This window comes from Hyla sarda, chromosome 2, assembly GCF_029499605.1.
Source record: "Hyla sarda isolate aHylSar1 chromosome 2, aHylSar1.hap1, whole genome shotgun sequence".
Lineage (NCBI taxonomy): Eukaryota > Metazoa > Chordata > Amphibia > Anura > Hylidae > Hyla > Hyla sarda.
The window spans coordinates 22795320-22812740 of NC_079190.1; the positions used below are offsets into that span (position 1 = coordinate 22795320).

General features: G+C 45.1%; 1 protein-coding gene across 1 annotated transcript in view; it reads right to left on the bottom strand.

The window, feature by feature from the left end:
- EED (embryonic ectoderm development) overlaps positions 1 to 17421 on the bottom strand; it is a 35397-nt gene that overhangs the window by 14062 nt on the left and 3914 nt on the right. Inside the window, exons 2-8 of the mRNA XM_056561386.1 lie at positions 13019 to 13171; positions 11370 to 11462; positions 11188 to 11253; positions 9021 to 9146; positions 4393 to 4474; positions 2030 to 2121; positions 265 to 398 (exon numbers count right to left, since the gene is read on the bottom strand). Of these exons, the coding sequence (XP_056417361.1) occupies positions 265 to 398; positions 2030 to 2121; positions 4393 to 4474; positions 9021 to 9146; positions 11188 to 11253; positions 11370 to 11462; positions 13019 to 13171 (746 nt within the window). The remainder of the gene's footprint in view (positions 1 to 264; positions 399 to 2029; positions 2122 to 4392; positions 4475 to 9020; positions 9147 to 11187; positions 11254 to 11369; positions 11463 to 13018; positions 13172 to 17421) is intronic.

The window sequence follows — 17421 nt, forward strand, 5'->3', positions numbered from 1 at the left end:
GATCACTGTATATAGTGCAGCACAGGCTATTATTAGATAAAAATGTAGAGGTTCCTGTGTATACCTTGTGCTTACCTGTTTTAGCTGTTGTGGCAGACATGGGTTTCAGACATGTTTGTTTCTGTTTAAGAGCAGAAGGAAATTTGCCATGCTGTCTACATTTTTCCATTGATCCTCTGGCTTTGCAGAGGGATGTGATGGAGTCTTATCACTGCACTTCACCTAATAAGACCAACCTAACCACCTGCTAGATCCCACAATCACCTGTTTGTCTTGTTGGGATTATATTCATAGGATTCCCTTATGGCGATTTTCATCCTTTTGGAATTCAGTCTCCACAGTTTGAGGGAATGATCCATTCCACAGGACATTATCTTCTCCCCTAGAAGATCATAATCCTAAGCAGGGAAGACAATGAAGACGTGTTTAGTGACAAGAGCCTTGGATGAGAAGAGTTCCACATCCCACAGTTGTCTTCACATACAGAAATGTAACAGCGCCACAGATAGTCAGGCCTTTCACTCTGTAAGAAATATGCTCCTAACTTCTAGGCGGAGATAAAATGACTTCAAGTTACAGACAAACTCTGAGAGGTTCTGGTGCCATCAGTTCTCAAGTCATGGAGCCTCTGTGGTTTTAAATCATCATCAACGTTCTCCTACCTGACAACAACTGTGACGGTTATATATGTGAATAAGCAGAAATCAATGCATTAGAGCAGTGGTCTCCAAACTGTAGCACTGAGTCAGGGGTACGAACTACTTTTAGTAAGGCTTATCCAGGTCTGCCATCGGGTGAAGGTCTGAGCAGAACACTAAGGCCTGGTTCACATAGCAGCCATAAGAGAAAAAGAGGCGCTGCTGGTTGCTTTTTATTACCCCAATAAGTTTCAGTAAAATGAGGATGTAGGTTTACAGCTCCCAAAATGACCTGAATACTGCCACATACTATTATACTACTGCTGCACTGTGCCCCTTAATACAATGCTCCCACACACTGTGCCGCCCCCGAATACAATGCTCCCACACACTGTGCTGCCCCCGAATACAATGCTCCCACACACTGTGCCGCCCCCGAATACAATGCTCCCACACACTGTGCCGCCCCCGAATACAGCCGCACACTGTGCTGCCCCCGAATACAGCCGCACACTGTGCTGCCCCCGAATACAGCCGCACACACTGTGCCGCCCCCGAATACAGCCGCACACACTGTGCCGCCCCTGAATACAATGCTCCCACACACTGTGCCGCCCCCGAATACAGCCGCACACTGTGCCGCCCCCGAATACAGCCGCACACTGTGCCGCCCCCGAATACAGCCGCACACTGTGCCGCCCCTGAATACAGCCACACACACACACACACACACACACACACTGTGCCCCTGAATACAGCCGCGCGCGCACACACACACACACACACACACACACTGCCCCTGAATACAGCCGCGCGCGCACACACACACACACACACACACACACACACACACACACACACTGTGCCCCTGAATAGGCCGGAGTCCCTGCTTCTGTACAGAGCGGTGAAGCATACAGTGCTGTATATGTCTCCCCAATCACTTAGAATGGATACTTACCTCTGTATTGTTGCATATGTTCACTTGATCGGTGATACAGTACTGAGTGTAGATAATGAACAGAATTGTATCAGCACTGAGTGTTCTGCGTCACCTCCATGTTGTGCTGCTGTGATCTATTTGACAGCAACTACTTCTGCATAGGTCGGACAATACGTCTGACGAGAAGCTCGAAGTGATGAGAACAACGTCCTAGGAGCCACTTTTCAGATATAGAAGATACAAATCCTCTTTGTTCTTTCTCTAATATCTCTCTACCTCACATAACTAAACATACTACAGTAAAGTGTATGGTTCATCCTCTTAGACCAGTGTTTACCAACCGGGGTGCCTCCAGCTGTTGCAAAACTACAACTCCCAGCATGGCCAGACAGCCTAAGTGTTGGAGTACGTATAGCCTTCTCTTTATAGTAAAAAGCTAATAAGGACTTACCGCGCTCAACACTTCATCTCTGTGACCTTCCACCCCTCCGAATATAGCCACAAGGGTATCTGTCTGAATATTCCACAGTCTCAGTGCATGATCTGCAGGAAAAAGTAAAAAAAAATAAAAAAAAATAAAAGATTAAAAACTTAACGCTGGGACCCAAAAAAAGTCCGATACATCGGATCCCAGGTGTACAGTATACTTGTTTATAGTTTTTTTTTCCCCTGCTGAAACATACACAGCCCACACCTGCCCATACACAGAAAAAATTATTTAAAAAAAACTTTTTTTAAATTTAGTTTATTGACTCAAAGCGAGAAGGGATTAACCCATTCAATTGTCAGTGTTTTTTGTCATATTTACAACTCCTTATCTTCTAAGAGGAATAACTTTTTCCAACATAGGGAGCCACAGTAGGACTTGTTTTTTTTAACCAAACCAATAGTACTTTTTAATCCAAAAGATGATTTTGGCCTTTGGACAACAAAGACCATTTTCATTTTTGGGTTTTCGTTTTTTTTTTTTTTTTTTTTTTCTCCTCGCCTTCTAAGAGCCATAACTTATTTTTCCATCCATGGAACCTATATAAGGGATTGTTTTTTTTTTTTTCTATGCGGGATCAATTTTACTTTGTAATGACATCACTCATTTTATCAAATAAAAAAATTATTGGGGGGGGGGGGGAGGGAATTAAAAATCAAACCTCAATCATGCACATTTTGAAGTGTTTTGTTTTTATACAGTACAATTCGTGGTAAAACAGACTTTTTATTCTGTCGGTCAATACGATTAGAACCATACCTATGTTTACATGGTTTTCCAAATGTTGTACTGTCAAACCCCCCCCCCCCCCCCCACCACCACAAACCACACACCATTAAAAATTTCATGCGACTTTTTGTTCACTTTATTTCATTTTTTTTCTGGGACGTGATGTCACCACAAAAAGAGCATTTTTAGACTTTATTTTTTTTAAACATGTTTACACCATTCACCAAACAGGATCATTGACAATATTTTAGTAGTTCAGACATTTATTTCTACAAGCCAGAATTGCTGATATATGGTCAAATCATGGGGGAGGAATACATTTTTATAAAAGGCAATCAAGAACTTCCATCAAAACAAATACAGTACTGATGAAAACTACAAATCACGGCACCAAAAAGGAGTCCCCATACCGCTCCGTATACAGAAAAAAATAGTTTGAGAAAACCGTACGGAACCATATTGAAAACCCTATGCATGGACTCTCCATTGAAAACCGTATGCCAAACGATGCCAATTGTTTGGCATCCGGTTACATCTGTTTTGCTTCTTGTACATATTTTTCCCCTGTACCCAAAACCGTAGCTTAGCACTGTTTTTGGTCGGGGTGAAAAACCGTATCAGTTTATTTATTTATTTTTTAATGGGAACTGTACAGAAACGTATGTGCGTACGGCTCCATCCGGTTTTCACCATACAGTTTTAGACTTTGCAATGTTTTTTTCTTGGAATTTCAATCAAACAAGTGAAACTTTATTCATAATGGAGTGAAAAGTTAAAAACGTATACTTTTTTTTTCTTAAAAAACGGATGCAACCGGACATAATTTTTCAAACCGTATACAGGTTTAAATTTGTACATGTTTTGATACAGCTTAGTCCAGTTTTGAGGAATCAGTTTTTCATCAAAAACCTGATGCGGGAACTGTATTGCAAAAACGTGGTGTGAACTCAGCCTTATAGGAGTCAGAATAGGACCATTTCTAACATCCTGATTTTGTTCAACAAGTTTGACTATTTAGGGTCTATTCACACATACAGTATTCTGTGCAGATTTGATGCATTCAGTTTACATTGAAATCTGCAGCAGAAAATCCTGCGCATCAAATCTGCACAAAATAATGTACGTGTTAATAGACCCTAAAGGCACGTTCACACGCGTGGATTTTTTAGCGGGTTTTCCGCTGCGTATTTGAAAGTGGGCGGGCTCTTCTCGGCTGTCCGCAGCAAATTTTCTGCAGCGGAATGTACACTGCAGAAAATCCGCTGCAAGCCCCATTTAAGTCAGTAGGGACTGTGGTGGATTTTCCGCAGCGTACATTATGCAACGGAAAATTTGCTGCGGACAGCCGAGAAGAGCCCGCCCACTTTCAAATACACAGCGGAAAACCCGCTAAAAAATCCGCGAGTGTGAACATACCCTTAAAATAGTAGTACAATAATAGACCAGCATGTAAATAGGGCAATTGTTTTGTCAGTTTTACTGTAAATTGCGCGGCATAAAAACGAAACCCGACAAATTGCAAAATTGCGTTTTTTTATTTTTTTATTTTTAACCGTTTCATGTACAGCCAGCAATTATAATACAATAGAGCAGATTACCTTTGCTGACAGATAACAGGAGGTTTGGATCTCTGGGATGAAACTTAAGTTCATTGATGGCATTGCCGTGGCCAACATAGTGCTGCATGGAGGAGAAGAAACATGAGGAATATTTAGTATTTGGGGGGGGGAGATTTATCAAAACCTGTCCGGAGGAAAAGTTGCCGAGTTGCCCATAGCAACCAATCAGATCCCTTCTTTCATTTTTGAAAAAAGGCCTCTGAAAAATGAAAGAAGCGATCTGATTGGTTGCTTTGGGCAACACAAGATGACACGACTAAGATTTGATATCATGACCGATCCCCACAGGAGAAACTTTTTACACATAAAACCTGGTGAGATATGAAGTTATAACAGAAAAGGAGATTTTTAACACTTACCGTAAAATCTCTTTCTCGAAGTATCCATTGGGGGACACAGACTGTGGGTGTATGCTGCTGTCTCTAGGAGGTGTGACACTATGGCAACTAAAAAAGTCGGCTCCTCCCAGCAGGATATAACCGCCTCCAGGCCCTGAGCTAATCAGTTTTAGTACCAGAGCAATAGGAGAAGACCGACAGGTCAATGAAAAAACCTGGACTGTACGAGAACCAGAAGAAAAAAACATAACTGAACACACCCTCGGACAGAAAACCAAAAGAGCAACCCAAAAGGGCGGGAGCTGTGTCCCCCCAATGGATCCTTCGAGAAAGAGATTTTATGGTAAGTGTTAAAAAAAACAAAAAAAAAAAAAAAACCTTTTCTCTATCGGCTCCATTGAGGGACACAGACTTACCAAAGCCGTCCCTTGGGTGGGCAGATAGTCAGGCAGATGGCTGTTCCACTGCCGCCTGCAGCACTTTACGGCCCAGACTAGCATCAGCCGATGCGAAGGTATGAACCCGGTAAAAACTCGAGAAAGTGTGCAAAGACGACCAAGTTGCCGCCTTGCAAATCTGCGAGGCTTTGTTCTGGAGAGCCCAGGATGCTCCAACAGAACGGGTAGAATGAGCCACAACCCTGAAGGGAGGAACATTCCCCCTACAGTGATAGGCCTCCGAAATGGCAGACCGGATCCACCGAGAAATAGTGGCCTTGGAAGCAGGTTGTACCTTGAGACGACCTTCCGTAAGGACGAAAAAGGAATCACACTGATGAAACGAAGAGGAGATAGAGAGGTAATACCCAACAGCCCGAACCACATCCAGTTTGTGGAGTAAATGCTCCTTAGGATGAGAAGGAGCGGGACAAAAGGACGGAAGAACAATGTCCTCATTGAAATGAAAGGCCGAAACAACATTAGGCAAAAAGGAAGGATCTGGCCGGAAGACATCCTTGTCCTGATGAAGCACCAGAAACAGAGAACGGCAGGAGAGAGCTGCCAATTCATACACTCTCCGGATGGAGGTGATAGCAACAAGAAACGCCGCTTTCCAAGAAAGGAGGCGCAGGGACACCTTCCTAAGGGGTTCAAAAGGCTCAACTTGGAGGACCCCCAGGACCAGATTCAAGTCCCAAGGGGGAGAAGGTGACCGATAAGGAGGGGCAGCATGCGCCACACCTTGAAGAAAGGTCCGGATATGAGATTTAGAAGCCAGAGGACGCTGGAAAAGAATAGAAAGAGCCGAAACCTGACCCTTAAGGGAACTGAGAGACAAACCCAGTTCCACGCCCGACTGCAAGAAAGAGAAGACGAGGAACTGAAAAGGTAACAGGAGACAAAACCTGAGCTTCGCACCTACGAAAATAAGACCGCCAAGTACGGTGGTAAATTTTCGCCGAGGAGGGCTTACGAGCCCTGAGCATGGTGCGAACGACTTGGGAAGAGAAACCGCGGGCTCTCAAAACCGCTGTCTCAACCGCCACGCCGCAGCGACTAAATTGGGGTGGCAAAGAGGACCCTGGGAGAGCAGGTCCGGCTGAAGCGGAAGGCACAGCGGAGCGTCGTCCAGGAGCCTGACCGCGTCGGCGTACCACGACCTTCGGGGCCAATCTGGAGCTATCAGAATGGCGGGAACTTCCTCTGCTTTGAGCTTCCTCAGAACCCTGGGTAGGAGCAGAAGGGGAGGAAACAGATAGGGCAGAGCAAACCCCGTCCAAGGAAACACTAGGACGTCCACAGCTAGCGCCAGGGGGTCTCTGGACTTCACCACAAATGGAAGGATCTTCCGATTGTGCCGAGACGCGAAGAGGTCCACGTCTGGAATGCCCCAGAGGTCGCAGATCTGCATGAAGACCTCTGGATGCAGGGACCACTTGTCGGGGTCGGCTGAGGACCGGCTGAGAAAGTCCGCTTCCCAGTTGAGCACACCCGGAATGTGAATTGCCAAGATGGCTGGAACATTGTTTTCCGCCCAGATGAGAATCTTTGTCCCCTCGACCATAGCTGCCGAGCTGAGAGTGCCGCCTTGCCGATTCATGTACGCCACGGCCGTGGCGTTGTCCGACTGGACGCGGACAGGGCGGGACTGAAGCAGGGACTCCCAGTGAAGAAGGCAAAGAAGAATTGCCCTCAGTTCCAAGATGTTTATTGGAAGCAGGGCTTCCCGGGGAGACCAGAGGCCCTGAACCGTCCAGTCCCTGAACACACCGCCCCAGCGCGACAGACTGGCATCCATTGTAACCACCTGCCCATGGAGGGGAAGAAATGATGGCCCCTGAAGAAGAAAGGGGGAGCAGAGCCACCAGAGCAGAGACCGACGGATCCGGCGAGGGAGAGCAATCTTGCGATCGAGAGACAGAGGAGATTTGTCCCATTGAGAGAGAATCGCCAGTTGAAGGGGACGGTAATGAAACTGGGCAAAGGATATGGCCTCCATGGCTGCTACCATCCGACCCAAGACTTCAATGGAAATGCGGATGGAAACTGGGACCTGGGCCCGAAGGGAGCGGACTCCTGACAGGAGAGTCAGAAGTTTGTCCGACGGAAGACAAATAAGGGCAGAGGCCGTGTTGAATTGAAGTCCCAGAAAGACCAGAGACTGGGTGGGAGAAAGGACAGACTTGTCCCTTTTGACCAGCCACCCGAAGCGATCCAGAGTCTGGAGGGTGAGATCCACATTCTCCAGGGTCTGGACTGGTGGGAACCTTGATGAGAAGGTCGTCCAGGTAAGGGATCACTGAGACTCCTCTCGACCGCAACAGTGCTATCACTGGCGCAAGGATCTTGGTAAAGACCCGAGGAGCAGTGGCCAGACCAAAGGGGAGGGCTACGAATTGAAAATGTCCCTTCGGGAACTGCAAAACGGAGGTACCGTTGATGGCCGGGAAATATTGGAACATGGAGGTAGGCATCTTTGTTGTCCACTGAAGAAAGAAATTCCCCTTGTTCCATGGATGCCACTACCGAACGGAGGAGTCTTCTGCGAGGTCTTCATTCAGCTTTTGTTACCTGCATCACGCCGAGCTACCATGTGCGAGCAGGAAATAGGGGGACCCAGACCCATGAGGTACAAACCCCAGGCGCTGACCGTTGGCAAGAGGGGGTTAACAGCGCATATACGCAATGTCTGTACCCCTTACTCGCAATGGGGAAACAGTGAGCCGCAGTTCCTTAGTCCCCACCTGACAACATGAAAGAAAAAAAAGGAATAAAAAAAAAAAACTAACACATCCCTAAATAGGAAAATAATAAAACAAAAGACCTGGTCTGGAGAAATCCAGACCATGCCCCCCTCCTTCAGACACTAAGCTTAAACTGATTAGCTCAGGGCCTGGAGGCGGGTATATCCTGCTTGGAGGAGCCGACTTTTTTAGTTGCCATAGTGTCATACCTCCTAGAGACAGCAGCATACACCCACGGTCTGTGTCCCCCAATGGAGCCGATAGAGAAAACGAAATAACTAGAGGTCTCTAAAAAGAATGTATAAAATTAAAGGGGTTATCCAGGAAAAAACTTTTTCATATATCAACTGGCTCCAGAAAGTTAAACAGATTTGTAAATTACTTTGATTAAAAAAATCTTAATCCTTTCAGTACTTATGAGCTTATGAAGTTAAGGTTGTTCTTTTCTGTCTAAGTGCTCTCTGATGACACCTGTCTCGGGAACCACCCAGTTTAGAAGCAAATCCCCAGAGCAAACCTCTTCTAAACTGGGCGTTTCCCGAGACACGTCATCAGAGAGCACTTAGATATAAAAGAACAACCTTAACTTCAGAAGCTCATAAGTACTGAAAGGAGTAAGATTTTTTTTTAATAGAAGTGATTTACAAATCTGTTTAACTTTCTGGAGCCAGTTGATATATATAAAAAAAATAAAAAAAAAATAAAAAAAAAAAAGTTTTTTCCCTGGATAAACCCTTTAAGAAATTTTGCAAAAGGAAAAAGCTAAAGCTTTGTTCTCAGTTTACCTTTGCAGTCTGGCTTTAGGGTAAAAACAGTGCAGACTAAAGATATATTTTTGCCATTGAGAATCATAACATATCAGAAACCATGTAGTGCAGTGTTCCAGACCAAGTTGCCTCCAGCTGTTGCAAAACTACAACTCCCAGCATGCCCGGACAGCCTTCGGCTGTCCGGGCATGCTGGGAGTTGTAGTTTTGCAACAGCTGGAGGCACCCTGGTTGGTAAACACTGATGTAGTGAAAGTCTTTAGAGCCTTTTTTGCTCACCACTGTAGTATATACGTATGTAATCCATACAACACATACCTTGATACACTGCATAGTAATGGGATTAATAATCCGGATAATTCCCCGGGAGCCGGCCACTGCCAGGAGCGGGTGACTTGTGTTGCTGTCGTAGGTCCACGCACAGGTGTAAAAGTTCTCGTCTGCCTAATTCTTAGATTTAAGGAATTAAACTTCCAAAACAAAGCACAAAAAAAAAAAAAAAAAAAATTGTAATATATCTAAAAAAATGCCTTTTTCTTTCTTTCCATGCTCCTTTCCCGAAAAATACTGCCCAGCACTGCTCTATAATGTCCTTAAGGGCGCGTTCCCACCTGGCGTACCCGCAGCGTATTCCACGCTGCACAAAATTTGCAGCAGCAGTGGAAAATACTCTGCGTATTCCTCGCTCACTATACACACAAAGGGCTTTCCGGCAGCAGCCCTATGTAAGCAGTGAGTTTTGGAGGCGGAGCCGCGAGTCACAGTCACGCATGACATGACCGTATATGCCAGGTGGGAACGCACCCTAAAAAGGGGTACTCTGGAGGAAATAATTTTTTTGTTTTGTTTTTAAATCAACTGGTGCCAGAAAGTTAAACAGATTTGTAAATTACTTCTATTAAAAAAAATCTTTACCCTTCCAGTACTTTTTAGCAGCTGTATGCTACAGAGAAAATTCTTTTCTTTTTTAATTTCTTTTTTGTCTTGTCCACAGTGCTCTCTGCTGACACCTGATGCACGTATCAGGAAATGTCCAGAGCAGGAGAAAATCCCCATAGCAAACCTATGCTGCTCTGGACAGTTCCTGATACGGGCATCAGGTGTCAGCAGAGAGCACTGTGGACAAGACAAAAAAGAAATTCAAAAAGAAAAGAATTTCCTCTCTACCATACAGCTGCTAAAAAGTACTGGAAGGGTAAAGATTTTTTTTTACAAAAGTAATTTACAAATCTGTTTACCTTTCTGGCACCCGTTGAGTACGCCTTTAATGTTGCTGCTTCTGAGTGTGTGCTATAGAGATATGGGGGAGCAGAATCCCCTCGTGTGTATAGGAGACATCAAAGTGTTTTACAGTTCAAAATACAACGTACACACTGGATTTTCTGGGAATGTATGCAGGTAATATCAACAGCAGATGACCGTAAAATATGGCCCTTTGCCAATACAGTGATCCCTCAACTTAAAATGGCCTTTTCTAGACCATTGTAACTTGAAACCAGACTCACCGAACAATACTACGGACAGTCCAGATCTGTGACACGTGTCAATGTCAAAGAACCGACCAATCAGAATGGACGTTTACTGGTAAAACCCCTGTATTACTGAAGTGCATGCACTGACTGACTGGTAGAGCCCCCTACAGTACAGGGAGGTATTACATGTTCTGTACTCTTTACCTGTACCAGGGTTAGCTGCTCCTTTGGACACCAGGTGAGGGCGGCTCCATGTCACTTTTTTAGGACACGGTGTACTGTACAGGACCCTGAAGAAGCTCCTGTCCTCTACATAGACAGTGATTACAGCTCCCAGCAGATCTTTATTACTTTTATATGGAAGGATTTGCTTTATCTGTATTAGTTATCTACTTATTTTTCTTTAATCCTCACTTTTTCCTTTTTTCAGATGACATTTTGGTGGCTTCAGAACCAATTACCAGGTTTCCATAGCGTTATGGTCTCAACATACAATGGTCCCACCATACAACGGTTGTCCTGGAACCAATTAATATTGTAACTTGAGGGACCCCTGTACATGGAATTTCCACCCAGAAAAATTTGCTCGGAAATGCATTGCCGTCAATATGGACGACTCATGTCTGAGTGGCCCTAACCCCAATACATCTGGGTGGATATTCCATAGTGTACAAGGGGCCTTACTGCAGAGGAGCTTTTACAAGATTTCAACATCTGCAGCAGAAATTTTGTGCACAAACATGACCCGAGGTGTGGATTAGTGAAGATTGCAGTGGATTTGAGCTGGAAAAACCCACTGGGAGAGATTTATCAAAACCTGGGAAAAGTTGCCCAGTTGGCCATAGCAACCAATCCGATCACTTCTCATTTTCCAGAGGCCTTATCAAGAACGAAAGTAGTGATCTGATTGGTTGCTATGGGCAACTTTTCCTCTGGATAGGTGTTGATAAATCTCCCCCCACTATGTGTGAACTTATCCTAAACCTCTATAAAGAAACCACATAAAGGGATACATCGGCGTCCACATACGACTGCAGTAATCGAATTTCTCCTTGTGAGTGACATTCATACAGCGTGACCTGTAGAGGAAGAGAAGACAGAGATACAGAAGTAAAATTCTGTGCAGAGCGAGGACACGAACCGCCTACAACCCACCGTCTATTTACAGCTGACAGCACCAGCGCCCATCACTTACCCTATTGCTGCCAACAGTAGCAAACACCAAAGGATCGCCCTCCTTACTGTGCCAGTTAAATTGCACTCCAAACAGGGGCTGGTTGTGATCTTCCTGCAAAACATACAAAGAAATTATAAGACAAATGCTACTCAAATGATGACTACTACTTTTGTAAATTAATCCCAAATTAAAGGGGTACTACGGTGGAAAAATGTATTTATATATTTATTTATATTTATATACAGTAACCCCCCCGACATGCGATGGCGCCGACATATCATAAAATCGACATACGATGCTTTTATATGTCGGGGCCATCGCATTAACTGCTATACGACAGCGCAAAATGCTTAAGCTGCTGCCGGATTGCAGTTTAAGCATCCCGGACAGGTTCACTTACCTATCCCTGCTGCTCCAGGTCCACTTCGCGATCCTCCGGCGTCTTCCGCATCTTCTCCGGGGTCCGGGCCTCGCTTTCCGGCATCGTTATTACGTTGTGCGCACGCCGCGCCGGCGCCGCAACGTAATAACGTCACCAGAAAGAGAGGCCCGGACCCCGGAGAAGATGCGGAAGAAGCCAGAGGATCCCGAAGAAGACACCGGAGCAGCGGGAACCCCTGACAGCATCGGGAGCGGTGAGGACGCGGTCCGGAGCGGCGGCCACAGGTGAGTTAACTGCACTTTTTACATTGCACGAATCCCTCAACATACGATGGATTCGACAAACAATTCGTTTGGAACGAATTACCATCGTATATTGAGGGACCACTGTATACATTTTTATAAATATATATATATTATTATTTTTTTTTTTATCAACTGGTGCCAGTAAGTTAAAGTGATTTGTAAATTACTTCTATTAAAAAAAAACTTAATCCTTCCAGTACTTATCAGCAGCTGTATGCTACAGAGGAAATTCTTTTCTTTTTGGATTTCTTTACTGTCTGACCACAGTGCTCTCTGCTGACACCTCTGTCCATGTCAGGAACTGTCCAGAGTAGGAGAAAATCCCCATAGCAAACCTCTCCTGCTCTGGACAGTTCCTGACATGGACAGAGGTGTCAGCAGAGAGCACTGTGGTCAGACTGGAAAGACCTACACAACTTCCTATGTAGTATACAGCAGCTGATAAGTACTGGAAGGATTAAGATTTTTATATAGAAGTAATTTACAAGTCTGTTTCCCTTTTTGGCACCAGTCGATTTAAAAAAAGAAATAAATGTTTTCCCCACTTTAAGTGTCCTCTGGGCAATCAACAAAGTCCCAACAATTCATGGAACTCTAAGAAACTTCCACTTTACAATAACATTACAGCAGATACAAAGTGACAAGTAACAAAGAAGGCATCAGGGTCACCGAGCTCTTCAGGAGGACCCATGACAGGCTGTATCAATAGAGTACCGACTGATGGATCAATGTTTTACTATAGTATTATATGGATCTGTATGAGCAATTGAATGATTGATCATACAAGTCCCCAGGGCAGTGTTTCCCAACCAGGGTGCCTCCAGCTGTTGCAACACTACAACTCCCAGCATGCCCGGTCAGCCAACGGCTGTCCGGGCATGCTGGGAGTTGTAGTTTTGCAACAGCTGGAGGCACCCTGGTTGGGAAACACTGCCCCGGGGTGTGGGGGAGGGGAATATAAGCAATATTTGGGGACTTACCTTCAAGCTGTTCACACATTTAAATGAGTATTTACATTTCTTCGATCTCCATTTCCCTTTCCCCCAACTCTTCCTCCCCGGAGCATTTGCAGTATTTGTGGGTGTATCCGGACGCTCCGTGTTTGTTCCACTTTCTATACTGACGGCGTCATCCTGCAAAACAGACAAAGAGCTCAGACATGGTGTCCAAAAAAGTGACCAGCAGGTCCATAGAAACATTTCAGTAAAGCTGCCTGTACACATAAGACAGCAGTTCTGCCAACAGCTACTAGTCAAGTACAGTCGAGCAAACTTACAGTAAATTGGCTGGTGCTTTAAATCAATGAACTGCAGCGGCTTTTGCGGGGCCAGAGACTGCCGCCCGCTTCTCTCCCCCTGCCTGTCCTGGGGTCCTCCTGAGTCCAACCCCCCCCCCCCCCATCCTTTGGTCAGAGACCCCCGCCACGCGCTTCTCTCCCCCTGCCGATCCATAGTCCAACCACCACTGCTGCACCCCCTTATCCTCTGGTCATAGACGACCTCCGCCCGCTTCTCTCCCTCTGCCTGTCCTGGGGTCCTCCTGAGTGCAAACCCCCCCCCCCATATCCTCTGGTCAGAGACCCCCGCCGCCTGCTTCTCTCCTCCTGCCGGTGCATAGTCCAACCACTGCTGCTGCACCATTACCTCCCCCCATCCCCGGTTTTATAATGACCTGTTCCCGGGGTCGGCGCTACTTCTGGCTCCTGCGGCGTCCAGAGCTGTCACTGTGCGCACTGACCGTGACGTCGCATTGAGGACATCAGTCGCACAGCGTAACTCAGGACGCCGCAGGAGCCAGAAGTAGCGCGGACCCCGGGAACAGGTCATTATAAAACCGGGGATGGGGGAGGCAATGGGGCAGCGTCGGTCTCTGGCCGGGGCGGTGGGGGTGGATGGGGACTAGGGGGAATGGGCGGTGGTTAGTGCGGGGGGGGGGGGGGGGGGGGGTTGGGCCGGAGTATTATCGGCAAATTGCCGATACAGATAACGTCCTAAATCGTGAATATCGTTCGATAATATCAGCCAAACCGATAATCGGTCGATCCCTAGTCTGTATCCACCTTTTCCAGGCAACTGGAGCCCTTGGAAAGCTGAACTAATTTATACAGACTAAAGTAATCAACAGCCGAGCTGTGAGGTTCGCTACAAGCCAACTTACTTTAAGTTTGCTCAGCTCTATACTCAAGTAAGTGTGCACAATTTGGGGAAAATGTCATATTATGGAGGTAAATACTGCAAATATGATATGTGATTGCAATATAACGAACAAAATGATGAAATCCCCTCATTTCATGTTCATCCCCCTCTAAAATATCATGTTCAGCCCCCCTTCCAAATGTCAGGTTCACCGAGCCCCGCCTCCAAAATGTCATGATAAATTGCGCAGCCAGAAACCTTCATTAACCCTTTAAGGACATAGCGTTTCAGTCTTTGCACTTTCGTTTTTTCCTCCTTACATTTTAAAAATCATAACCCTTTCAATTTTGCACCTAAAAATCCATATGATGGCTTTTTTTTTGCACCACCAATTCTAATTTGTAATGACGTCATTTCACCCATATTACTCGTACTACTTAGTCGTACTACGTAGTGTATTACGACTAAGACTGGGTTCAAACCACATTTTTGCCATACTGTTTCAATCAGTTTTTCTAAAGAAAACGGTATGGCAAAAAAACGGATGGAACCATATGGGAAAAAGTAAACCGTATGAGTTTTTAAACTGTATACTGTTTTTAAAAGTGGATACGGTTCCGTCTGTTTTTATTTTATTTTTTTTAAAACCCATACTTTTGGGTGGGAACTTAAAGGGGTAGTCCAGTGGTGAAAAACTTATCCCCTATCCTAAGGATAGGGGATAAGTTTGAGATTGCGGGGGGTCCGACCGCTGGGGCCCCCTGCGATCACTCTGTACGGGGCCCCGGCTCTCCGCCCAGATAGCAGGTGTCGACCCCCGTACGAGGCGGCGGCCGACACGCCCCCTCAATACATCTCAATGGCAGAGCCGGAGATTGCCGAAGGCAGCGCTTCGGCTCTGCCATAGAGTTGTATTGAGGGGGCGTGTTGGCCGCCGCCTCGTGCGGAGGTCGACACGCCCCCTTCCCGCGGGCTGTCAGGGCTCCGTACAGGAGATCACAGGGGGCCCCAGCGGTCGGACCCCCCGCGATCTGCAACTTATCCCCTATCCTTAGGATAGGGGATAAGTTGCTCACCACTGAGTCACCACTGGACTACTCCTTTAAGGATGCAAATGCACATGTGCAAAGTAAAAACCGTGTACGGTTTCCTGTATGGAACCGTATACATGTGCTTTTCCATTGACGTCCAAGTTAAAAAAACAGTTTTGACTCCAGTTTAAAAACCGTACTGCAACCACATACGTTTTTTTTTTTTAACATGGTCGTCAATGGGAAACGCACATGTATACGGTTCCATACGGGAAACCGTACACGGTTTTTACTTTGCACATGTGCATTTGCATCCTTAAGTTCCCACCCAACACCCTTCCCATTAAAAATGGACAAAATCTTCAAAAACTTATGGGTTTTTTCTTTATAAAAACAGATGGAACTGTATGTACCTTTAAAAACAGTATACAGTTTAAAAACGCATACGGTTTAGGCTGGGTTCACATCACGTTTTTGCCATACTATTTTCAATCAATTTTTCTAAAGAAAACCGTATGGCAAAAAACCGGATTGAACAGTATGGGGAAAAAGTAAACCGTATGCGTTTTTAAAAGTGCATATAGTTTCGTCCGTTTTTATTTAAAAAAAAAAAATACATACGTTTTTGAAGATTTTGTCCATTTTGGGAGGGGTGTTGGGTGGGGACTTTAGGATGCAAATGCGCATGTGCAAAGTAAAAACCGTATACGGGTTTCCCGTATGGAACCGTATACATGTGCGTTTCCCATTGACGTCCATGTTAAAATAAAAAATAAAAAAGTATGCGGTTGTAGTACGGTTTTTAAACCGGAGACAAAAACGTGGTCGACCACGTTTTGACTCTGGTTTAAAAACCGTACTGCAACCGCATACTTTTTTTAACATGGACGTCAATGGGAAACGCACATGTATACGGATCCATACGGGAAACCCGTATACGGTTTTTACTTTGCACATTTGCATCCTAAAGTCCCCACCCAACACCCCTCCCATTAAAAAGACAAAATTATCAAAAACGTATTTTTTTTTTATAATAACGGACGGAACTGTATGCAATTTTAAAAACAGTATACAGTTTAAAAACGCATACGGTTTACTTTTTCCCATACTGCTCCATCAGTTTTTTTGCCATACAGTTTTCTTTAGAAAAACTGAAAGCAGTATGGCAAAAACGTGATGTGAATCCAGCCTAAGGGTCCCCAAGGCGACGTCACCGGAATATCGGTATAAGTTATCGGCTATCGGCCTGAAAGGTCACAGATTGTCGACATCGGCCTTATAAAAAAGAAAAAAAAACGATATCGGTCGATCCCTACTCCATTGCTGTACTAATCAGGAGACTGGATCATAGTGCCAGATCACCACAGAAGGACTATAAAAACACAAAAAAAATTCCGCTATAAAAACTACATGTGTCAACGACTCCTTTAAGTCTTCTCTTAACCCGAAACTTGTTCAGTAGAACTCGGCTCAAAACTTCACTGAAGTGAGCGCCTCTTCATAAGGAAACCACACGGTGGCGGCACGTTACTCCCCCACATCCCCCGGAGAGTGTCACAGTCACATCAGGAGGAGATCTACTCATCCCCCAACACCGGGGTCTTTGGGGGGGGGGGGGGGGGGGGTTTCATGTGAACTCATGCGCCCAACAAACAAGCCAAGTTCTATTAAAACAGTAGTCTCTAAAATGAGTCCCTCCAGATGTTGCAAAACTACAACTCCCAGCATGCCCCGACAGCCAACAGCAGGACTCCGCACATAATACAATGTATCGGGTTAAAGGGGTACTCCGGTGAAAACCCCTTTTTTTTTTTTTAAATCAACTGGTGCCAGAAAGTTAAACAGATTTGTATATTACTTCTATTAAAAAAATCTTAATCCTTCCAGTACTTATTAGCTGCTGAATACTACATACTAAATTATTTTCTTTTTCGAACTCAGTGCTATCTGCTGACACCTCTGTCTATTTTAGGAACTGTCCAGAGCAGCATATGTTTTCAATGGGGATTTTCTCCTACTCTGGACAGTTCTTAAAAAAGGACAGAGATGTCAGCAGAGAGCACTGTGCTGATGATTCAGCAGAGAGCTCTGTGTTCCAAGAAGAAAATAATTTCCTCTGTAGTATTCAGCAGCTAATAAGTACTGGAAGGATTAAGATTTTTTTTGAATAGAAGTAATTTACAAATCTATTTAACTTTCTGGCACCAGTTGATTAAA